This window comes from Coturnix japonica, chromosome 1, assembly GCF_054131305.1.
Source record: "Coturnix japonica strain WE chromosome 1, WE-NBRP24, whole genome shotgun sequence".
NCBI lineage: Eukaryota > Metazoa > Chordata > Aves > Galliformes > Phasianidae > Coturnix > Coturnix japonica.
Genome location: NC_140663.1, coordinates 71,437,742 through 71,460,339, shown reverse-complemented (window position 1 = coordinate 71,460,339; position 22,598 = coordinate 71,437,742). Strand labels below are relative to the sequence as shown.

The window sequence follows — 22,598 nt, the reverse complement described above, 5'->3', positions numbered from 1 at the left end:
AGAAGTGTTATTCTGAGGGTGGTCAAGTAAAGGTGATGTGATGATGAAATAAAGACAGAAATCTGAGCACTCCCTCTGCTGTGTATTTGGCCAAGATTTGGACCAGGATCGATAACGTACCTTCTGCATTATCACACCTAGAAAGATGTAAGGCCGTTATTCCTGCCTGGCACAGTCATCACATAGACATTATTTACACCAGTCCTGAGGCCAAGTGGACTTCTGCTGCTCTGATTTAGCTTTGTGTCCTGAGGGCAGTGAGGCTCCTGCGGTTGCTCTGCTGTCCATCAGTCCATCTGCTCATCTATCAGTTGCCATGGGCCGCGTTCAGCTGGGCTTGACAAATGAAGCAGAGTCTGAAAGGTAAATAAGCTCCACTAAGTTGTATGAGAAAAAACCAGCAGTCAGACAGAGATGCTGCTGGTGACTGTGCTGGAGGAGACCTCACGGCCATGCTGCTGGGCAAAACCCTGCTGGTCAGAGCAGTCTGGGCAGCAGGCTGAAACAAATTAAGCAGAAAATACTGAGGAAGCTGCGTGTGCTTGAGAATGGTGAAGGAGGAGCCCAAGGCATTGGCTGCAGGCAAGGGGAAAGGACTCGCAGCTGTGGCACATTGCAGGAAGGGTGTCATCAGAGTACCTTGGCTGAAAGCAAGGCAAGTATAGAACACACAGGCAATGAATCCTTGGAGAAGCCAGGTTCCTCAGCTCTGTTGTTCAAAAAAACCCAACTTGTTAATAAGTTCTGGAATTTCAGAGATGTCCCAGAAGACTGGAGAGGAGCGAGGCTGGTATTTGTAAAGAGCAAACAGAAGACCTGAAAATTTCTAGGCAAAGCAAGAGAAGAGCTGATATGAGATTCTCCAGCTAATGCCAATCAGCCTGATTTGAAGGAGACTGATCTTGCTGCATAAACTTCTTTTTTGTTCTTGTTAGTCTTTGATGTGCCTTCAGGTTTATTTGGAATAGGTGATGGCTCAGATCTATTTAGGCTTCTGGTAGCATTAATATCCCAAAACAATCTGGTGAGGAAAAAACAGCATTACACAACATTAACAGAGAAGGAGATTAAATGGAACTGTGTTGAACCAAATGCAAAAGGTCCATCCTTGAAAGCCCCTCACTGAGTGACAGTTTCTGATGTGGATGTCCAGGTATGAGTCCTGGGTCCAGAGTGAGTCACCATTTAATTCAGTGCTTGGTGAGCAGCCATGTTTTATTCTGACACAGTTTGCTGAAGACACAAATATTGTTAGTGCTAAAAATAACGAGGGTAGGGCCAGTGCAGAATGACCTGTTGCACTGCTAAGGAGGTCACTCTCATAAAACTTCCTGTAAGCCAGATGAGAGCAATGAAAAGGAAAAGATGGCCATGAAATAGATAAGACCACGTCTACAGTGAACAACTTTCAGTCCTGAAAATAAAAAGGTGATCTTCAAAGGAATCAGACAGAAAACAAACAAACAAACAGCACAATCCCTGTGGACAATGCTGTAGAAGTGCCTGGCTGTGCAAAGACAAGACTTAGGAGAAGAAGGGAGATGATCAGGCCACTCTGTGACCTGGGCAATGCTGAAATTCATGCTTTAAAAATAACTTTGAATCAAAGCTGACCTGAAGGCCGCAGATCTCAGTGATTTAAGGAGGTCAACCTGTTTAACTTATCAAAAAGCAGAAAGAGACACGACCTGACTACAGCACGACTTCCTTCCTGGGGAAAAGCATAGCAGGTATTCTGGCAGAGAATAAACAAGAGCCGGTCGCTGGAGAATGCCTTATTGCAGACACGAGCCACCATGTGACGGGAAAGGTCCTTTCTCTGCTGGAGAATCATGACTGGAGGCTGTCTGTCCTGATCTGCAAATTCCCGAGGGCTGTGAGAGTACATGGGAATAAGAGTTACTGCGCAGGCACCGTCCTCTTAAACTCCTTTGTGAGCAATAGGTGTGAGGCTGCCCTAGATGTAACTAGGCACAGGTCTTACCACCCTGTGTGTTAACCTAGTACAAGTTACGTGGTTAAAAACCTTCCCCATCACGTTGTCTGGCAAAGAGATTTGCCCCATCCTCCCTCGTCCTTAGAAGCTTTTTGCCCAGGACTCTGTGGCATAGAGTTGTCAAAAATCATCACAGATCCGGACTATGTTTGTCGTGTATATTGGCAGCATTTTGACAAGCCAGTTTGATTTTGCATCTAAGGATGAGCAAAGACTTTGCTAAGTTATGGGCAAGACACCGTGCGCTCACACGAGCGCTTGCATATTCAGAGATGATGATGGCCTCTCATTGAGGGAGCTCAGGCTGTGATTCATTCCTTGCCCTTATTTTAGCTCCGTGCAGGACAAAAGAGAAGAAACACTGTGGTGACCCGGCAAAGAGCACACAGGACCCGGGGTCGGTGCAGAGGGAGGCTGCTGCAGCTGGGATGCTCGAGCTGCTTCGCTTTATCGAACTAATAATGAAAGGCAGCAAGCGTGTCAGAGAGTGTGAGAGAAACAGATCGATAGGGAGATAAAACTGAGATGGAAGGAGCCGGTGAGGGGGTGGGGGAGAGAGCAAGACATGCTACAGAGCAGCAGGGCTACACTTAGACCTGGTCAGAACACAGCCTGCCCCGCTGTAGGTGGGTGCGTCAGGTGTCAGGGTGTGCTGAAGCACACGGACAGGCAGGTGAAGGCAGGAAGGTGGTGGTTGTACCTTGCACTGATGCTGCCCTGCTTCACCTTGTCAGCCCTTCTCCTCCTTCATTCCGCCGTAATGAGCACCGCAGGCCTCGCTATCTATCACAGCCCTTCCCCACGGCCCCGGCCACAGCGATACTGTGAGCGGCGAGTGACCTCCAGCCGAGCGGCGGGGCCGCCACCATTATAACTCAGCCTTCCACCTCGGCCTTCCCAGCGCCGCTCCCCTCATGCCGGCAGCCTCAGCGTACAGACCGAGCTCCAACCCAGCCCCGAGCTCCGAGGAGCCCAGCGGGGCCGTGCCGGGACGGCAACCCCGGGCCAGGACCGTGAGCTGCCCGCTGCACCGCGCAGTCCTCCTCCGCCAGGGGGCGCCCCAAACTCTGCCCGCCCGGCGTCACACCCGGAAGCGGGCGGGCTGCGACGGCGCCGCCATAGAGGAGCGGGCTCGGGGCGGGCTGGAGGTGGCGCCCGGTGGCGGGGCCGGGGCCTGCGGGACGCCAGCGCGGCGGGGCCGAGTGCCCGGCGGCGGGATGGCGGCCGAGGGGAAGGTGACGGGGCAGAGCCAGGAGCAGTTCCTGCTGCTGGCCAAGGCCGCCCGCGGCGCCGCGCTCGCCAGCCTCATCCATCAGGTGCTGGAGGCCCCGGGTATCTACGTCTTCGGGGAGCTGCTGGATATGCCGGCCGTCCGCGAGGTGAGCCCTGCCCTGTGCCCTGCCCTGTGCCCTGCCCTGCCCTGCCCGCGGCTGGGCCTGGGCCGCGGTGTGGCCTGACTCGCCTTCTGTCCCGCAGCTGGCCGACTCCGAGTTCTCTCCCGTCTTCCACCTGCTCACCATCTTCGCCTACGGCACCTACGCCGACTACCTGGGTGAGGTCGGGCTTGGGGGGTCGTGCCCTGAGCTGCAGAGCTGGGAGCGAGGTTGGGTTTGGGTATAGGGCCGAGGAGGCCATGGAGGGGTCCAAAAACATCTGGGTAACGGTGTTTGCGAGGGGTGGGGGGAGGACTGGGGGATTCATTGGGATGCAGAGGCCTCCATAAATAAGGTGTGGAACAGCTGGGGGAGGTGGCTTCAAACAGAGGAGAGGCTGCTCAGTGAAGGTCCTTTGAGCTGTGGATTAATGGTGACGGCCTGCTAAGACGAAGCATCACTTTGGGAGCCGTTGTGATGCAGTTCTGAGAAATGGGACTGGGGCAAATGCTTCCGTTGCGGGACTGGGAAATAGAACATGAGGTATAAATTCTAATGCCCCGTTCTTCCCTTTGGCAACAGCTGAAGCAGCAAACCTCCCTCCCCTGACAGAGGCTCAGAAGAACAAACTGAGGCACCTGTCGGTCGTCACTCTGGCTGCAAAGATCAAGGTAATGCCCCTATTTTACCTCTAGTTTTCCTTCTTCTGAGTTTACCTTGTGTTAGTTACCATCATGTCTCCGCAGTGCATCCCCTATTCGGTGCTGCTGGAGCAGTTACAGCTGAAGAACGTCCGGCAGCTGGAGGACCTCGTGATCGAGGCGGTGTATGCAGATGTGCTGCGAGGGAGCTTGGATCAGCGGAACCAGCGCCTGGAGGTGGATTACAGCATTGGGAGGGACATCCGGAGGGAGGAGCTAAGCACCATCACCCGCACATTGCAGGAGTGGTGAGGAGGAAGCCGCCCATACTAACACCTTCAAAGGTTGCAGGAGTGGTCAGGGGCTTCACCAGATCATCCTCTGTGTGTTGCTGGGGGGCAGCGTAGCAAAGTGACCTCTGTCTCCTTTCCCAAATGGCAGTGGAAAATAGTTTCCACTATCCAACGTTCTTTGACGTTGGAGGGGTGAGGAAAGGAGCAGCAGTTTTTGCATCCAGCTCCAGCTGCTGGCAAGAGTCTTTCTGAGTATACATCTGTAGTTCTTAACCTAGTGCCGCTTTGTTATGTGTCTCCCTCCTAGGTAATAATGTCACTACATTATTGCTTTGGACTGCAACCCCTGTGCCTACCCTGCCTAGAGTAGCTGTTGCCTTCCAGGTTTTATTGGTCTCTACAGTTCAACCAGTCATCTTCATGTTTATTTTCCTGCAGTACCGATTACCTGTCCTGTTCAGCTTAACATTTTCTCTACAGGTGCCAGGGCTGCGAGGTTGTCTTGTCTGGCATTGAAGAACAGGTTAGCCGAGCCAACCAACACAAAGAACAACAGCTGGCACTTAAGCAGCAGATAGAGAGTGAGGTGAGTGGGCTGAAGAGGGAGGGGAGGAGGCAGTACCCCTTGCTTAAAGAAAGAGTGGAACCAATACCCTGTTGTTACTATAGCCCTTGTTCGAGGGCTATAGTATAGTATATATACTATATAGGGCTAAGGCATTACCCTAGGCTGAAACCCTCAGGGGTAGTTATGCTTGAGGAAGAATTGGGAGTCACTTAAGCACTTCTCAGCAGTGCAAAGCTCTGGACAAAAATAAAAGGGAGGAGGAAAAAAAGATAATAACTTGAGAAATTCCTTGGTTCTTGTTTTACTGCTGTTGCAGGTGGCGAATCTGAAGAAGACAATTAAAGTGACAACAGCAGCTGCTGCAGCAGCCACCTCTCAAGACCCAGAACAGCACCTCACAGAGCTCAGGGAACCTGCCCCTGGCACCAACCAGCGCCAGACCAGCAAGAAGACTTCCAAAGCCAAAGGGTGAGGAATGGTGGCAAATAAACGTAGCCACTGCCTAATGTGTGTTGAGGGGAGTTCTGTTTTGTAGCACTGAGGTCACTGCAGGGGTCTACACCCCAGGCCTGGAATGGTCCAAGCTGACCTCCACCTCCTGCTAATTCAGAGGGTGCAGCTCTTGATCTGAAGCACAGTTCATAAGCCTTCCCTGAATGCCAGCTGCACTTCTGTACACTTAGAAAAGGAACTCAGAGATGAAGTTTAGTATCCAGTCTAAAACTTCTTCCTCTCTCCGCAGGCTCCGGGGCAGTGCGAAGATTTGGTCTAAATCAAACTAGTTGGATCTCCCTTCACAGGTGGGAGGGTGAGAGGAAGAGACTTGGGACTCTTGCTACCCCTCCATCTACTAAGTGTGATGCTTCTGAGCTCATCTCTGAGATCTGTCTTGCCAACTAATTCTCCTGCATGTACTCTTTTCTGTCTTCTTCACTTCCTTTCTGGGCAGTGCTTCCCACCTTTTAATCATGACATTTCACACTCTAAGCTTCCAGTTGAATGCGTTGCTGTTTTACCCTACCCCTCAAGGTTCCATCACCACAATCCCATTTCTTTCTCTCTCCCCGCCTTTTGACAGGTCAATTTATAGAGTCATAACAGTCCGTCTGTCACCTTTGCATCTGTAGGGCATCACAGAAGCTTGGGAAGAGTGCACTGGTGCTCAGCAATCATTTTGGCTCTCTGAGACCCCTGGGACACCTCGTTCCAGGATGCAGCTGCCATCTTGGATTGTTTAATCTTTGTTTTGCTAGGTGGGAGGGTAGTTTTTTGAAGGGATTCTTTTAAAAGAATATAAATATATTATAAATAAATATATAAACAATAAAAATATAGATCTATGGACATATCTATACAAACTCGTGCTCCTTTGTTGCTGTCTCTTTACCTCATATACCGATTCTTAGACATCTTAAAATAAGCTACGATAATGAGAGCCCTTTGGCATTGCTCAACCTGTTCTTCGATGGCACCAAGAGTCTGGCTGATTAAATATATATCCAGCGAACTTGTCTGCTGTGAGGTACCCGGAATAAAGCCATCACGTTCATCAGAGGATGCATCTGTGAGACTGGCTTGGAGCAGAGGCAGCCAGCTGTGCGTGTCACACTGCATGACGGCTCTGTGGCTGCGTAAGCTGATCTAAACTGACACTGTGACTCCTACACCCACTCAGCTCTGCCTGTGCTGAGGTTTGAATTCCCTGAACCTGGGTTTTTGTGCCTGAGTAAACCACCCAAAAATTAGTGTAACAACAGAATAACACTGAACTTTGTCTGCATAGGTGGGACTTCCCCAGTTCATTGGCTTCGATGAATGATAGTCTGGGTCGTTTACCTGTGCAAATCTAGGAGAGCTGGAGCTAGGGCAGTAGAGGAGGCAGTACAGGGGAGAGCAAGACTTCTTAAGGGCGTGTGGCAGTGGAGGGGCTGAGGCCGTTCTTGTAGTGGTAGCAAGGTGACAGGCAGAGCTGTGCCAGGCAAGACATGCCAGCTGCTCCTGGGTGATGTCTGTCCCTGGCCAGGTGCTCCCTTAGGGGCAGCCCCAGACCTCTCTGGATTCGTGACCCCCCTGCACCAAGGCAGCTGGCACAGACGTACCAAGTAAGAGTTGTGGCGTGATGTTTTTCCAGGCAGGAGGGGCAAATCTGCCTACGGTAGCAGATTGCGGGCACCTACATCAGGTTTGTCTCAGCATTCTTAGAGAGCTCTGGCTAATTGGCAGCAGTAGCGAGTTTACTTGATGAGTCCTGTTTTCCATAAGACACAGCGAGGGGTTGTGACTATGCTTTCTGCTTTTGTTTAAATTATTTTGAGCCTCCCTCCTCCTGCATAACATCACCTTCAGCTGTTTGTTTCAGCGAGGAAGGTCGCTGCGCTCCCTGCGTTTGCAAATGTCTGGGAGATGCGGTGATGACTGCATGCATCACATTTGCCCACCTCTGGGAAGGGCAAGTCTGGGAGAAATGTTATCAGTAGAAATGCTACCTGGCAAGCGCTAAGGTAGCAATCACGTGTCCTTTGGAAGAGGAGCCACTTGTAAAGCCTCTGTGCAGTGAACCTAGTGAGGGAGGAGAACGGGCTCTGAAGGGGAACAGCAGGTGAATCAGGATCTTTTGAGCTGGAAGGGACCTTTGAAGGTTATCTAGTCTAACTCCTCTGCAATGAACAGGGACATCTACAGCTAGGTCAGCTTACTCAAAATCTGGTCTAGCCTGACCTTGCATGTTTTGAGGGATGGGGCTTCCACCAAAGCTCTGGGCAACCTGTTCTTGTGCCTTGATGCTCATTGTATGAAGCATCTTCCTTATATCCAACCTAAATCTCCTATATTTTATTATTAAACCATTTTGCCTTGTCCTGTTACAGCAGGCCCTGCTAAAGAGTCTGTCCACTTACTTCTGGTAGCCCCTCTCCATATACCGTCTCACAGCTTGGTGTCAGCCGCAGAGTTCATTGCTTCATCCTTGACTTTGAATTTGAGTCAGGGAGAAATGTGGAAATTAATTAATTAGTTAACATTTGTAAATCACTTTGAAGATGGCAAGGGCGAGATAAGTGCTGAGCGTTATTATTCTAAGTTTTCATTTTAATTTTAAATGTCTTCTTTGTGTTTTTAACCCTGTAATCTCCCAAGGAAAGGAGAAGCCCTTGGTACAGTAATGACAACAGGAGGAGGGGAAATGGCCTCAAGTTGTGCCAGGGCAAGTTTAGGTTGGATATTAGGAAGAACTTCTTTACAGAAAGGGTAGTTAGGTACTGGAATATGCTCCCCAGGGAGGTGGTTGAATCGCCATCCCTGGATGTGTTTAAGAGCCGTTTGGATGTGGTACTTAGGGATATGATTTAGTGTAGGGTTTTTAGAGTTAGGGTGCTGGTTAGGCTGCTGTTGGACTTGATGATCTTCAAGGTCTTTTCCAACTGGGTAATTCTATGATTCTATGAACAATGCAAAGGAACAAAGCTCAGAGGGCTGTAGGAGATGAGTGTGAGCTGTGCCAGCCCCTGCTCCAGGAGTAGGAATTCTGCCAGCCCTGCATGCAGAGTGCCAGCCTCGTTGAGCTGCAGTTGTGTGCAATGTGCAGCCACGTTCATGCTGTGATGGGTTTGTTTGGCACCCGGGTGTCAGCTGGAATTAAGAGCAGTGAACTCTGGATGGGTAACACAATGTGCACAATTACTGTAGCATGTGTGCGCGGATTAAAAGCAGCTCCAAGGCACAAGTGAAACTGCAGCCCCTTGTGATCAAGGGGGATATGTTTGTGGGAGACTTTGCCCTGTTTCCTCTGGGATTCCCTGCATTGACCTCTGAAGCATTTAGCAATGGCTTTAGAACACGGGAGCAAGAACAGAATACAGGACAGCTCGTACCATAGGTATAGAATGAGCAGGAGGCTCCTGGTGACCATGCGTGAGCCCTTCCTGCTGTGGCAGTGCCACTGTCCTGTGTTCATACTTCTCAGGTGCCAACCAAAGCCTGGTTCATTTGATCATCCCCATGACTCTTTCAGGAAGGCTGCCCCCAAGCCTGAAGTTGATATACTTATATAACTGCTCTCCAATGCTCAAGTCCACACTGCGGGAGCCGTGTTTGCCTATGGGATTTTGTACTCCCATTCTACCCTTGCTCCACAGAACACGGCGCCTACAGACAGCTCTGTTTCCTGCAGCTCTGCCTTTTGTCCTCCCTGTGCAGAAGCATCTGTTAGGTCACCAGTTTTCTCCCTCCCCTTCTCACCCTCCCCTGCAGTCTCGCACCCTGCCAGCCTGCGCTCCTTCTGATTCACGGAGTGTAAAAGCCTGATGGGAGCAATTTAATCGTGCAGTTTGGCTCCTCAAGAGCTGCCTCTCGTCCCCGTGCCTGCTTTCCAGATCCCGTTTGGGGACATCCCATCCCGGTTTTGGAGTAGCAGGAGAGTCCCCTTATGTCCCAACCACCACTGCTCCATCAGTTTCCAGCTCCGTCAGCGAGAAGCTGCTCCTTTCCTGCGGGGTTAAAGAGCCCTCTGCTGTCAGAAAGCTGGCTCCCATCAAGCAAAGCCAGGCAGGCTCGGTGAGCCTGAGTTCAATGTATCTTCAGGTGATTCTCCTTAGGGTCCCCTCCAGAGCTGCCAGGAAAGCCCTCCATCAAGGCCTGGCAACCCCAAGAAGACTCATCCTCCACTCAGCCTCCCTCAGTGTGTAGCTATTTCTTTGGCCTTGCCCACTTTGAGGCCTACCGAGGCCATGATATCTCTAGCAACTCCAGCTACTTCCAGGGAGCAGGTAGCTTGCATCCTTCCAACACCTACTTCACTGTTGCAATCAAGTTTCCTCTCATCACCTCAATGGATGCTGAAGACTTCTCCAACTGCCCCCCAGCCGTGGAGGCCTTGGTAAATAGCCACCTGAAGAACAAGACTGTGCTGGGGCTTGTTATGGGACAGAACAGGCTATGGAAGAGAGGAAACAGCCTGTCATAAGCCAAGGCTCTGCCCTGTGCATCTTTGGAGGGTAGAATTCATGTACACTCCATAAAGCTTTAAGCACCAGATCCCACATTGGGTTTTCAGGAGAAAACAACAAGTACTCAGCAAGATCCCTGTTCCTGTTAGCTCCCAGATGGACAACGTGGAAATGCATGGTAGAATCCTGGCACTTTCAAGTGTAAGTCATGCACTCACTTCCTTTGCTTCGTTCCAAGTGAATTTATGGTTTACATAGCAGTGTGTTGCAGTACAAGAAGGATTTTACAGAGCAGCAGCCATGGATCAAGATAAGGACTTCCCAGAGCAGCAGCTGCGGAGCAGGATAAACAGCATGAGAACCAAGGACACCTCTAGGAAAAGAATGAATGGCTCGTGGCTTTGAAGGGGGGTTTTAGGGTTGTTACTGCAGTAGCTTTCCTCCAATTAGTGTGTGTGATTTTCGAACACCCTCACCTGTCTGCTATAAAAGTATGGCTGGATGGCCAGGCAGCAAGAAAGACCAACCAATCCCTGTCAAACATACAGTGAAACCACAGCAATTAAAGGGTATCTTTGCAAATGGTGGCTTGCTGGGTCACCTTTCCCAATTTCCACCTTGTCACTGAGCATTAGCTCATATTCTCACACGAAAAGCCTTTACTGAAGAGTTACAATTAGACACCAAGTTTCTCCTCAGCAATTTCCTAACGATACAAAAGCGACTTGATTCCACAGCAGACAGGATTAGATCAGCAGAAGATCAAACCGGACCCAAAAGTTCTTTACAGTTTGTTTCTTTATTCAGTAAACATCTAGTTACAAGTTTCACAAATTAAAAAAGTGGAGGAGCCAACCCAAGAGATGGAGGGGAGGGCACAAGCTGTCCAGCTTCCGTTCTGCTCCTCACCTCTCTCAAACACACCCTTCAGCTACTCCATAGCTGTACCAAGAATTCAGGAGGGGAATAGAAGCCTTTGTCCCAGTGAGGGGACTAACACAGGGGTCTAGCAGGATTCCCTCATCTCTTTCACAGGGGACTAAACACAAACTTCATAACCAGCCCAACCCACCACAGTAAGAGTGGAAAAGACAGAAGCAGCAAAGGCGGCAGCTCCTCATGCCCACCACTAGTGGCAGAAAGAACAGAACCAAAGGAGAGCAGAAAGGGAACGGGCGATTAATGTGTTCCTTGCACATTAGTGAGATTCTCCATGAACCACTGCAGCACCCAAAATGGGGCAGAAAATAATAAAAAAAGGCAATGCAGAAGATTAGTTGTTTTGTTTCAATTCTTAAGTGGCAGGGAGGTTAATACTAAATTTGAGAAGGGTCCGAGTGGTGCTTTGAAGGAGCTTCAGAGTTTCACTGTCTGTACCTGGAAGGAAGGGAAATAAAGAGAGAAGATAAAAAGAGCAACAAGTGATTAGAATCATAGAATTCGAATCATAGAATTACTCAGGTTGGAAAAGACCTCAAAGATCAAGTCCAACCTCAGATGGCTGCATTAGAAAGCAGCATTGAAGACAGGTAAGATTTAACAATAATAAGAAGAAATCCCAAATGTCAAGTTCCAGACCATACCCAAATGAACCCTCAAAACACAGGCCAGAAAGCAGCATTTGTTTTTATTTCATACTGGACTGACAGGAAAAAGTCTCTAGGTTCTACACAGTGATAATGTGGAATCCTCTATGGATTGCGATCCTACCTCACCTCATACCATTTCAACCATCACCTAAGGCTGACATCACATATTTTTCTTGGTGACAACTTGAACAGCTTCAACCTTCCCACTCAGTATTTCTTCAAGACATCCATCTTCCTCTGCTCTTTACATTAAGTGAGAACACACGCTTCCAACCCACATTTCAAAATAAGCAAGACTGGGGCAATGAAAAGAAAACCCATATGGCTGAGAGCCAGCCAGGCAACGGAGAACGAATAAAGAGCCGTGTTAGGACTTACAGGAGCGTGTAGGTAGATTTGGGGGTGACCACGTTGCACCCCCCACAAGGTCTGCTCTGCATTCACCAGTCATATCGACGGGACTGTCTGGAGGGAGAATCCTCAGGGCCCTGGATTGCAAGACGAGTCCCTTCAGCCCGGCGGCTGCTGCCGCCTTCGTGACGCCGGTATTCCAGCCCTCGCTGAGGCCGGAAGCGGGATGTCTCTCGCCTCCACTCATCATCAAACGCAGCTGCATCACCTGTGTCAGGAAGAACAAGCTCAGCCAGGGATAAGGTGGGAAGTGGCAGCTGGGTTTGCTGAGATGCAAGACAGGACAGTACTCACTTTCATCCATATTGATGTAGTCCTGCCTCTCTTCCTGGTCACCTGTACGATGGTTCCGGGATCGCTGCATGATGTGCGCTCTCTCCCTGATATGGTGTCCAATAGACATTTGTTCCAGGCCACTGTCTGAGTCCCTCACAGTCCTCCTAGTCTCACGGATCTGAGGGTAGATTTGAGAACCAACATTTTAATTCATTGCCCCAGCCCAATTAGACACTGGTTCTTGCCTACAGTACTTCAGTCATGCTGCGCTTGCCACCAGTCCGTCGAGTCCAACATAATAATGAGGGAAAAAAGACTTCCTTTCCAGCTGGCACTTTTCATCTCCTCTCAGGGGTGCTCAGCATGGTTCAGTGACTCACAACACATTCCTCAATTCACAACTGACTGCAAAGCAGAAATGCTGTGGGTGGCCAACACTTAGCCACCAGTGAAATCCTAGCCTTCCCCAGCAAAACCAGCAGCCTCCTGCTGGGATGACACACCGTGGCCTCCTCCTTACCCCACCAGGTGCTGAGCGCATCTCTGAGGTCTCCTGATAGACTTTGGGCCCATCACCCATGTTGGAATAGGAGATGACAGTTGAAGAGGTAAATGTCTGACAGTTTGCACCACTTGTCATGTGCTCCTGCAAAAGAAAACGGGCAATGGCATAATGCAGAAAAGAGAGGGAAGAAGAGACAACAGCCACTTCTCTCTCCATACAACAAAGCAGGACAGAATTATTTAAGTATCTATGCTGCATTCACCCTGGAGGGAGGGTGCAGTGAAGATGGAACCAGGCTCTGCTCCGTGGTGCCTTGTTTCAGAACCAGAGGCCAAGAGCACAGACTGGAATACAGGAGGTTCTCTCTAAACATCAGGAAGCACACACTTACTGTGCACCAGGACAGGCTGCCTAAAGGAGTTGTGGAGTCTCCTCCTTGGAGACCTTCAACCACCTGGATTTGGGCCTGGGCATCCTGCTCTAGGTGTCCCTGCTTTAGCATTTTGTACACCCAGTGACATTCAGAGATCCCTTCCAATCCCAACCATTCTGTGGTTCTGCAAGTACAAGCACCAATCAGTCCATCTTTTTGGAGGACAACTCTTGTTTCCTGCAGAGGTCTACTCTCATACTTCCATCCTATTCCATCTCTCCCCCCTGCATTCAGCAGGCGCGCCCCAGGAACAACATCTCTGTCACTCCATCCTGCTCAGAAGGACGTTAAAGCTTCACCACCCTAACAGCTTGATCACAGCCAGCACAACAGGACAGCAGACAACAGAGAGGATGGTAGAAGCACCATCAGTACTTCCCTCCTTAAAGCAGATTAATTTATTGAAGGTTCTTACCATGTTCCCAATCATGTCATTCATCATGCCAAACATGTCTATAAAGCCACCTGCCTAAGAAAAAAGAGCACAGGAAGAGTCAATTTGGATGGATATGGGAGAAAAGAATTACAACAGCCTGTCTGCAAACTTTTCTTACTCTCCCTATAGGGAAAGAAGACGTTAAAAACGTGACTGTTTTTAATCTGGCAGAGCTAAAGGCTGCAGTTAGTGTACTCAGCCAGCAGGTCTGACAGATTAATTGTGCAATATGTAAACAAAATTACTGTGTCAGTTTAAAGGCACTGATTCCTTTTTCCCTTCTTCAAGTGGCTTCTTGTTCTCGTTTAGAGCAGACCAGAACTCACACGCAATGTTATTACCCTTTGAAGTCCAACTGTTTGTATTATTAATCCTTTTCTGAACTAGAATGATTCTGGGATGCTTCATTGAGTCAATCCCGCAGAACAAGGCACCTAAAGCTGCTGGATCTGGAATAACTTATTTCCACTGTATTACTACAATAGATAACTGAGATCAACAAGCTCCAGGAACAACATTTTCCCACACATCCAGCTATTCTCATTCCAGTTCTGTTCTCTTGAATTACTCTCTTAGCTTTTCATTCTACAACCATTTTCAAAGGAAGTTCAATTACCGCCTCTGCCTAATGACAGCCGAGTCTTTTCCATGTGTCATCACAGTTTCACAACAATCTCCAAACAGATCCACAGCTTCTTCTTAGACACATGAGGTTAAGAGACCCTCCGTTCTTCCTAGATATCACCTATCTCAATTCCTATGAAATACCATGCTGTAACAGCTTTATGGATCTTCTCTGTTCAAGGTGCCCGTATAAATGGACTCCTCTAAAACAGCTCCACAGACCACACTGAAGTATGAGGAGAAGAAGTGGAAGGTCTAAAACCATACAACTCAGGAATAGCAGTGCAGGAGGAACCAGTTATCTTCAGTTTACCATTTATTATAAATCTAATAATAAATAGAGCTCATTCTAGTCTCTTCAAACTGTCCCACTCTCATTATCTGTTAAGACACACGGGCTTATTCACATTTCTGCTACTGGCTGCCACAGCTCTAACACATCCCAAGGTGAAGCTACTACTTGGGAAGCTTCAAACTTGGCACTGAAAAACAGAGGACTTACCATGCCCAGCATCCCAAAGGGTGAAACAGCTCCCGCCTGTTGAGACAACAGAAAAACAGAATAAACGATGATCTTGCAACAGCCAAACACCAGATACTCCTCAGAGCCCCTCTCTTACCTGCATCCTACGGCCAGCCTGGCGAGCCCCAGGCGTGGTCCCATCAGTGATACCAAGCAACGGGCCAAAGCCAAAGCTTCCAGAAAGCATGCGGTTCATGTGCTGCCGGTGGATAGCAAAAGGGTCCCTTTGGGAAAGATTGAGAGAACAGTGGTGAGAAAAGGATGACAGAACACTGAGTCCTGTATAATACACACATTCTGACTCGGAGTTTCTCTTATGCAACTGTGACTGTACTTTCTAAGCTGAAAATCCAGAAGCTCAAGAACACACACAGTGTTGCGTATGCTAATCCTTAGGGCTGGATCCCATTTCTTCTCTTGTGACTGAAAGTATTATGCCACAGAACCTCTCTTACACACTAACTAATGGCTATTCAGCACCAGCTCCATGCTCTGTTCCCACTAATACTTCTGAGCCAAGCTCCAAAACCTCACTGCTCTACAAGGTAAAAGATCTGCAGTCCAAGTGCTACCATCATCTCATACTCATTTCCTCTTGAGCCATCAAAACTCTTTGCATTAGCAGCCTCTGCTTTAAGGACATACTTGTACATGCTGGAGAAGCAAGGAGGGAAAAAGTAGAACAGGGACAGTCCCAAATAACAGCAGCCACGCTAAAGAGTCTGAGAAGCATCACAGCATTTCTCTGCACATCAGGTAGTTCTGCATTCATCCCTCCAGAGCACAAACAACCTGAGCAGCACGTAATTTCCTGAGATCACAAAAGCACCGAGCACAACCCAATACTTTCCTGTTTCTGCTGGGAATACTTTGCATAATAAAAGCGAGACTCATAGCTGCCACATCAGTGAGAACTGTACACTCACTCCGTGACTGAGACTTCCAGGTCTCCTCTCCTACTCATTGGTTTATGGTTGATAACATTCTTATAATCAACTTTATAAGCAAGAGCAGGGCTTTGTTTTCCTACATATATTAATTCTAACTAATGTATAGCAGTGCCACGCTTCACACAAACTCCTACCATATAACACTCTTGTCCTTAACTGCTTTGGCAACAACCGCCACCTCTCATCAGTTGCAACCCATTTCTGAGCAGGGGATAGAAATAAAAGCAACCAGTAAGAGGAACCCCAAAGCAAAGCATCATTGGGACCCACATCAGGTTTTCAGGCTTGTGTTTTAAAACGCCTAGAATTCTCCTCATTTAGTCCCTCACAACGTGACAGCTCCCTCAGCAGCCTCCTCCAGCTCCACTAATGAATTCTTCGGCGGGGTAGAAACGAACAGGCACAGATGATGTTATCAAACCTTACTCGTTATACGCAGCAATCCTTAAGCACAGCTAAAGGTCACAGAATCACACAGAATCACAGAATGACCCAGGTTGGAAGGGACCTCAAGGATCATGTAGTTCCAACCCCCCTGCCTGGCAGGGCCACCAAACATACACAGGGCCACCAAACATACAAAAGGTCGGGCGCTCCAGCGCTGCTTTCCTCACACACTCACAGTGTATTTGGCCTACTTTATTCAATGTGTCCTCCAAAGCCACAGTGGTTCGGCTGGCACGAAACAGGCCGCTCCCCAGCTCCCCATGACCCCCCTCCCCTCCGTGCAGGCCGTGCCGCAGCGCCCCGGCCCCTCGAGCCGACTCACATAGCGAACATGGGATCCTCGGGCTCGCCGTCCCTCATCAACCGGAACATGCTGCTGCCCTGGCCGGGGTCGGGCTCTAAGGAGGGAGGGATGGAGGGATGGAGGTTGAAGCGCTGAGCAGGCCGCACGTCGCAAAGGCGGCCGCCCCCAGACCCGCACCTCACCTCCCCACCACCACCACCCCCAGACCTGGGCTCGCCCCCACCTTGTGCCCGTTCTCCGTGCGGTGCCGAGGGGCAGACGGCAGGAAGAAGACGAAGAGCAGAAGGATGCACACACGGGCCGCTCACTCCCGTGCTCCCATGGCGGCTCGCAGCCCGCTCACCCCTTCCGCTCCAGCCGGCTCGCCCCGCGCATGCGCGCACAGCGCCGTGTGTCGGTGCGCTCTCGCCGGGCAGGAAGCGGCGCTCGGGCCCGTGTCGGGGCACAGCGCCCCCTGGCGGCCAGTGCGGCCCGAGCGCCGCTATGCTGCTCTATGGCAGCGGGCCGCCAGCTCACAGCGCACCCGTGGGCACCGGCACTCACCCGGAGCCGCTGCCAACACCACCAAGGCATCACTGCCCCCCTGCAGTGAGCCTCAGTCACACGTCTGACTATTCCAGCATGGAAAAGCGTTTCCTGTTCGGCGTGTTCAACCCTGGGCGGGCACATGGTGCATTGGGTGTGTGCAGACGGGCAGGGAGAGAGCAAGAATGGAAGCGTTATTTATGGGACTGGGAGCAAGGCTGCGATAAAATGACCTGCTTTCCACGGATCCCAGCAGCCATCCCACCCCCGGAGACGGCAGGGCTCCTAAAGCTGCTTCCATACACAGCATCAGGCATTACTGCCTCCCCAACACAGAGCAGGAGTGCACACTGTAACCTATATGTAACCTATGTAACCTATGTAACCTATGTTACCAGCAATGTTACCAGTTAAGCAAATCTGGCTCACTGGTGCCTGAAGCCCCAGCAACACAGACAAGCTCCCCCTTGTTAGAAACGCAGAATCTGTCATAAATCAAAGCCATTACCCACACTGCCTCCCTTCCTTTTTTAAAGCAGCCCAGGCAGAGGAGAATGGGGGAAGAGGAGAGGCTGAGCCAAGGGCAAAATGGAAGCGAGGAGTGATGCCATTGCCCTGAGCTCCACCTTCTGCTGCTGACTCGCTGCCATTCAGCATCCCTCCCCCTAACGTCCCCAGCGCTGTTAGCTGCGCACTCAGCCAAAGGGGCAACCACAGCGTTTTCAAAGCAAACTGAATATCACGTGGCGTGGGTAAATAAACGCTATGTTTAAAACAGAAGGATACAGGTATGCGGCCAAAGTTCACAATCTACTGATCTGAGTAGAAGCTGCAACGAGGATACAGTGTGAATAGGAGGAAGCAAGACTGAGCCCTGGAACAGGCTGCCCAGGGAGGTTGTGGATGCCCCGTCCTTGGAGGTGTTCAAGGCCAGGTTGGACGGGGCCCTGGGCAACCTGATCTAGTAAAGGTGTATGTTTGGTGGCCCTGCCAGGCAGGGGGGTTGGGACTACATGATCCTTGAGGTCCCTTCCAACCCGGGTCATTGTGTGATTCTGTGAGCCCTGAGAACTGGAGCACCCACAGGGGGAAGGAAGAGGTCACAGACCGAACCCAATGGCCCCTTTCACAGGTGGTTGGAAACATACTTTCCTCTCATAAACAGCCGCTTGTGTATTTGCATCTGAGGGCGTTGCCTGTGTCAACACGACTCTTTGGGCAACAGTATCATCACCAAATATAGTCTTTGCTTTTTCTCCTCAAGGACCTCGCGTTGAGGCCTGCTGGTGTATTAGCACGGATAGGTCTATGGTACAGCATGTGATGGAGCAGCTTTGCGTGCGCAGCAGTTGAGGCTGTAAAGATAAAGCCAGAAATGCTGGATTGGTGCACAGCACAGCACAGCAGTGAGTCACACATCTCTACCAAGGAGCAGCACACCATGACAACATCCACCAACTTCTTTTTTTCCTCCTGTTTTTGAGCTCAGCTCCAGGAATTCCCTCTCTCTGCTTTCAGCACAGCGTTACCCACACTGGCCGGCAGGTGGCGCTGTTGCACGGCTGCCGATACCCGCCATCACCGCGCCGTGCGGATGGCGGCATCGCCGTCGTCGCGCCGCGCCCGTATCCCCACGTGCCCTCCCCTCTCCTCACAGCGCCCCCTCCCCCGCGCGGAGCCTCCCCCCGAGAACCAATAGGAGGCCTGTTGCCAGGCAAACCTCTCATTTGAATGACCCAATCGCACGGCCGCCCTCTGTCCCTCCTTATATGGGGAAGCGGGACTCGCCGCCCGCCCCTCCCCCCCTCTTTGCGCGCGGCGCTGCGCCCGGCCCCGCCCCCAGCCCGCACAGCGCGGGAAAAACAGCCTCCCTCCCTCCTTCCCTCCCGCCCCACCCCCACCGTGCGTTGGGGCCCCGTGGCGGCGGGACGCGGCGGGGAGGAGCCGGGGCTGGCAGCGCTTCCAGGGGGAGGGCGGCAGCACAGTGGAAAATTCCAGGCGGGAGCGGCACGAGCCGGGCCGTGCCCACGCTGCCCGACAGACGCTGCCCCGCCGTGCTGCCCCGTGCTGGGGCGGCTCCTCCCTCGCACCTCTGGGCTCTGTTAGTGCGGGGCGGCCCGCAGGCACCGCCGCGCCGTCCCCGGACCGTCCGCCCCGTGTCCGGCCGTGTGCCCGCAGCCAGGCGGACTGGCCGCGCTCCGCGCCGCCCGCACATTGTTCTCGGGGCCCGCTCCACCGACGGCCGCCCTCCGCCTCCCTCCCTCCCTCCCTCCTCCGCCCTCTCCCCTCCCTTCGCCAGGTCCCTCCTTCCCTCGTCACCCGGCGCGGTATAAATCCCCTCCGCCGCCGTATCCCCCATCGCGGCGGACCCAGGCACTTTGGCCCCGGGGCGGGATCCGTGCGGCCGGACCGCTGGGACTCGGAGCTCCCGCCTCGTGCCGACCTTCCCTCCGCCCCCCCCTTCTCTCTCCTCCTCGGGGTGTCCCCGCCGCCCCGCGCTGCCCGTGCCACGATGTCGGAGAAACGCGTCGAGGAGGCTCCGGCGGAGCTGAGCGCCAAGGTGAGCCCGGCACCGGCCGCCCCCTCCCACGGCCCCGACCGCCCGGCCGCCAGGGGGGCGCGCGGCCCCTCCGCCAATGGGCAGCGGGGGCGGGGGGCGCAGGGGCCCGCGCGCGGGATCCCGCTCGGCGGGGTGGCGGGAAGGGGGGGGCGGAGCGGCGCGGGGGCTCCGCTGTGCTCTAGGGGCGGCTCCGCTGTGCTCTAGGGGCGGCTCCGCTGTGCTCTAGGGGCGGCTCCGCTGTGCTCTAGGGGCGGCTCCGCTGTGCTGTAGGGGCGGCTCAAAAAGCGGCCAGCCGACCGAACCGGAGCACAAAGGGGGCAGCGGGACGGACGGAGCCCCGCCGACAACCTGCCGCCCCGCAACGGCGGGAGGAGGCCGGGGGCGGGAGGCTCGGCGCTAGAGGGCCGCCCCCTGGACCGGAGCCGCCCTGCCCGGCCCCGAGGCGTGCCTCCAGCCGGGCTGCTCTGCCTGATGGCGAGAGACGGGCTGCCCGCCGTGTGCCGTCCGCCCCTCCTGTCCCGAGCCCTCTTTGTCTCACACCGCTCCGTTTCTGGCCGCTGAACGCTGCCATGTTTTGTTGTGGTTTTTTTTTCTCATCTTGCGTATAGGAAATGAAGGAGAAGAAGGAGAAACTAGAGGAGAAAGCGGTCCACAAAGAAAAGAAGAAGGAGATAGTAGAGGTGAGGTGTGGAGTGAGCCCTTCGAAGGCTTCGGGAAGGGTCGTCGGCTCAAGTCGCTGCAGGAAGTGAGAGTAAAGGGAGGCAGAGGAAGAGAAGTGAGCAGCGAGGCTTCCGAGGGAGGGTGGCAGATGGACGAGACTAAGGGTAACAGTAGAGAACGAGGCTTGAACTCGGTGTAGTGAGTGCTATGAGCGGGAGGATCAAAGAGGAGAACGGAGACAGGGCAGATGGAAGTCAGGTGGTGGCAGCAAGGGGATGCGGTGCTGCATCTCCTCGGGTATCCCCAGTGCTTGAGGAGCTTGGGCTGAGGGAGCCGCAAGGAGATGCACAGATTGGTCTGGAGTAGATGGACACCAGCTGTTGTTAGCTTGTAACCAGAAAGATGTTTCTGTTGTTGGAATTAGGTGGCAGCAGCGTGTCGTGATACGAGTTCATGCATGTCACAGGTTCACGGCGGTGAGGAGGGAACAGGGCGTTTGGTTGTGTCAAGGAGGCAAGAGGGGAGGAGGGTTTGGCAGCGTGGGACAGCTGATGTGGGAGGGACAGGGTCCCAGTAGCAGTGCAGAGATCACTTGCTTGGTGTGTGCTTGCAGCTGGAGGCTGGGGTGGCAGGGATGTTCTCACTCTTGCAGCCAAGAGCATGTGGGGACATCATCCTGACAATAAGTTTCTGCTCTGATTTGTTTTGCTTAGGATGAGGAGAATGGAGCTGAAGAGGATGAGGAAGAGAATCCTGAGGATGTGGATGAAGAAGAAGGTGGTGATGAGGATGATGGTGAGTATGATTAGTATAGGAAGAATGGGGGGTTTGCAGGAAGGGCAGATTTGGGGGAAATAAACAATAAGGAGAAGTTCCTCCTCCGTGCTCTTTGACTGTGAGATTTATTTCCTTAAGTGCTACTTTAATTAACTTGTAATTTCTGCTCTTGCTTGTGCTTAGAAGGAGATGAGAACGGGCAAGAGCAGGACGGCCATGCAGAAAAACGATCTGCAGAGGAGGAGGAGGTGAGTGGTGTGTGGGGGAAGGCAGTGAGAAGGAACAAGATGACCACACTGTGTGCAGATGAAGTCCATGAGGATGCTGCTGCTGCTGAGTATCTCAGTTCATCTTTGCTGTTTCTCATTGCTGTTTCAGCAGCAGATGAGTAAACAAACCTGATGTGGCAAAGGAACCATAAAGCTTCATGGGTTTTTGGTGGGATCCAGGGCCAGTCAAAGTGCGGGGTGATGACCCTGCTTTAAAACATGTAATATCTGGGCTGCAGGCCAGGTCTCAGGGTCTGTGTGAAGTGGTGTAAGCCTGTGCTTGCTCTGCCCTCCTGAATGCAGCAGTGCAGATGCTGCTGCAAAAGAAACTGTCCGTGTCTTAACCATTGTCAACAAAGCAGTCATCAGACACTCAAAGTACTTCCAAGAGGAATGGATTTAGGGTGGCTAAGTGGATTTTGGCGTGGAGGAAAGAGCAGCAGTAAGAATTGGATATGCTGGTGCAGCGATTGCTGGTAACTTTATTTTCCTTCTCTTTGTCATACTCAGGATGAAGTGGATCCAAAGAGGCAGAAGACAGAAAATGGGTCCTCCGCTTGAGTCCTCCCCTCCCATTTCCTCTGTTCCGTCCATCTCTCCTCCTCCATTCCAGCCTGTGCTTGCACTGTCCATTAGCCTCTGGCTTCACACAATCTCAGATGAGGAAAGGTTAGAAAAGCTCTCAAACAGGGAATACAGCAGTTTCCTTCCCGTCCAAAGATCCAGCCCATCTGTGACGTTCCCCACCTGAAATTATCCCACCTCCCCACATCCTTCCAGCTGTGCCCCACATACAAATGAACCTCTCTCCTCAAGAATCTCATCATTTTCCATCATGGCCCAATGCGTAACCTTGCCAGGCCTATACGACTGGCTGTTCACACGGCAAGCACCTCTCATTCCTTTTCACTCACCCCTCCCTTTTCACTTAACGTGACTGAGATTCTTGACAGCTTCTGCTCCCGGGACCTGCTGTCACTCAGATGTTCTCCCTGAGTCCAAGAGGCTGCGGGCACAGATCTCATGGTGCATTTTTCCAGTCCTAGGCCTCCTCTCATCTGCTTTCCCATTGAACCCCGAGAGATGAGTAAAAAAGAATATTACAAGCAAATAATGGTTCTGTTAAACCGTATGCAGAGATGGGATTTATCTTAAGCTTCTTTTGTTTTCCAAGTTTACATGACAGACAGCAAGCTGACCCTCGTGAATTTTTCAGAAGCTAAGGGTTGTTTTTATATACGAATTTCATCTGAACGGCATAGATCTATTTTTTTTAATTTGGAGGCTTTTTTAAAACGAATCAAGAGAGAAATAAATTGGGGACCAAACTTCCATTTTTTTCTGTTGAGATTCTCTCGCGACCATTTTGTTTTTTGTAAATTAAAGGCAACGTAGCCACAGCATTTTCTACGGCACAGACATCACGAGGATTATAGATATAAATATATATATTGTTTTCAACTTAGCACTGTAAATAAAAAGCGTTTAAAAAATA

The 22,598-nt window shown here is 51.6% G+C and overlaps 4 protein-coding genes across 14 annotated transcripts; 2 read left to right on the top strand and 2 right to left on the bottom strand.

Annotated features, from left to right (window-relative positions):
• Nucleotides 1-61: 61 nt before the first annotated feature.
• Nucleotides 62-4,227, bottom strand: LOC146762522 (uncharacterized). 6 transcript variants are annotated; one of them, XR_014937080.1, is made up of 3 exons: nt 2,697-3,020; nt 1,689-1,874; nt 62-356 (listed from the first exon to the last, which is right to left on the bottom strand). XR_014937080.1 is itself a non-coding variant. In XM_085523597.1 (3 exons), exons 1-3 carry the CDS (start codon nt 4,118-4,120, stop codon nt 308-310), a joined length of 270 nt encoding a protein of 89 aa, XP_085379723.1. In that variant the 5' UTR covers nt 4,121-4,219; the 3' UTR covers nt 62-307. The 6 variants fall into 6 exon arrangements, 2 of the variants coding, with proteins under 2 accessions (XP_085379723.1, XP_085379718.1); XM_085523597.1 differs by lacking the exon at nt 2,697-3,020 and adding an exon at nt 4,086-4,219; XM_085523592.1 differs by lacking the exons at nt 62-356; nt 2,697-3,020 and adding exons at nt 466-1,021; nt 4,086-4,219.
• COPS7A (COP9 signalosome subunit 7A) lies at nt 3,084-6,229 on the top strand. Of its 4 annotated transcripts, none has more exons than XM_015872967.3 (8): nt 3,084-3,375; nt 3,473-3,548; nt 3,952-4,040; nt 4,116-4,318; nt 4,784-4,889; nt 5,188-5,339; nt 5,614-5,671; nt 5,950-6,229. In XM_015872967.3, exons 1-7 carry the CDS (start codon nt 3,214-3,216, stop codon nt 5,651-5,653), a joined length of 828 nt encoding a protein of 275 aa, XP_015728453.1. In that variant the 5' UTR covers nt 3,084-3,213; the 3' UTR covers nt 5,654-5,671; nt 5,950-6,229. The 4 variants fall into 4 exon arrangements, with proteins under 4 accessions (XP_015728453.1, XP_015728472.1, XP_015728464.1 ...); XM_015872986.3 differs by having other exon boundaries at nt 3,088-3,375; nt 5,999-6,229; XM_015872978.3 differs by having other exon boundaries at nt 3,088-3,375; nt 5,614-5,679; nt 5,999-6,229.
• A 4,365-nt stretch (nt 6,230-10,594) lies between these two features.
• On the bottom strand, nt 10,595-16,667 carry MLF2 (myeloid leukemia factor 2). 3 transcript variants are annotated; one of them, XR_001557457.3, is made up of 9 exons: nt 16,536-16,667; nt 16,331-16,406; nt 14,709-14,835; nt 14,591-14,626; nt 13,444-13,497; nt 12,611-12,736; nt 12,109-12,268; nt 11,782-12,022; nt 10,595-11,191 (listed from the first exon to the last, which is right to left on the bottom strand). XR_001557457.3 is itself a non-coding variant. In XM_015872898.3 (8 exons), exons 2-8 carry the CDS (start codon nt 16,378-16,380, stop codon nt 11,844-11,846), a joined length of 732 nt encoding a protein of 243 aa, XP_015728384.1. In that variant the 5' UTR covers nt 16,381-16,406; nt 16,536-16,667; the 3' UTR covers nt 11,425-11,843. The 3 variants fall into 3 exon arrangements, 1 of the variants encoding a protein (XP_015728384.1); XR_014937074.1 differs by lacking the exon at nt 16,331-16,406; XM_015872898.3 differs by lacking the exon at nt 10,595-11,191 and having other exon boundaries at nt 11,425-12,022.
• Nucleotides 16,668-16,933: 266 nt separating this feature from the next.
• On the top strand, nt 16,934-22,598 carry PTMS (parathymosin). The gene is made up of 8 exons (XM_015872882.3): nt 16,934-17,189; nt 17,492-17,589; nt 18,356-18,551; nt 18,616-19,397; nt 20,006-20,077; nt 20,771-20,852; nt 21,018-21,082; nt 21,614-22,598. The coding sequence occupies exons 1-8, from the start codon at nt 16,934-16,936 to the stop codon at nt 21,662-21,664; spliced, it is 1,602 nt and encodes a 533-aa protein (XP_015728368.2). The 3' UTR covers nt 21,665-22,598.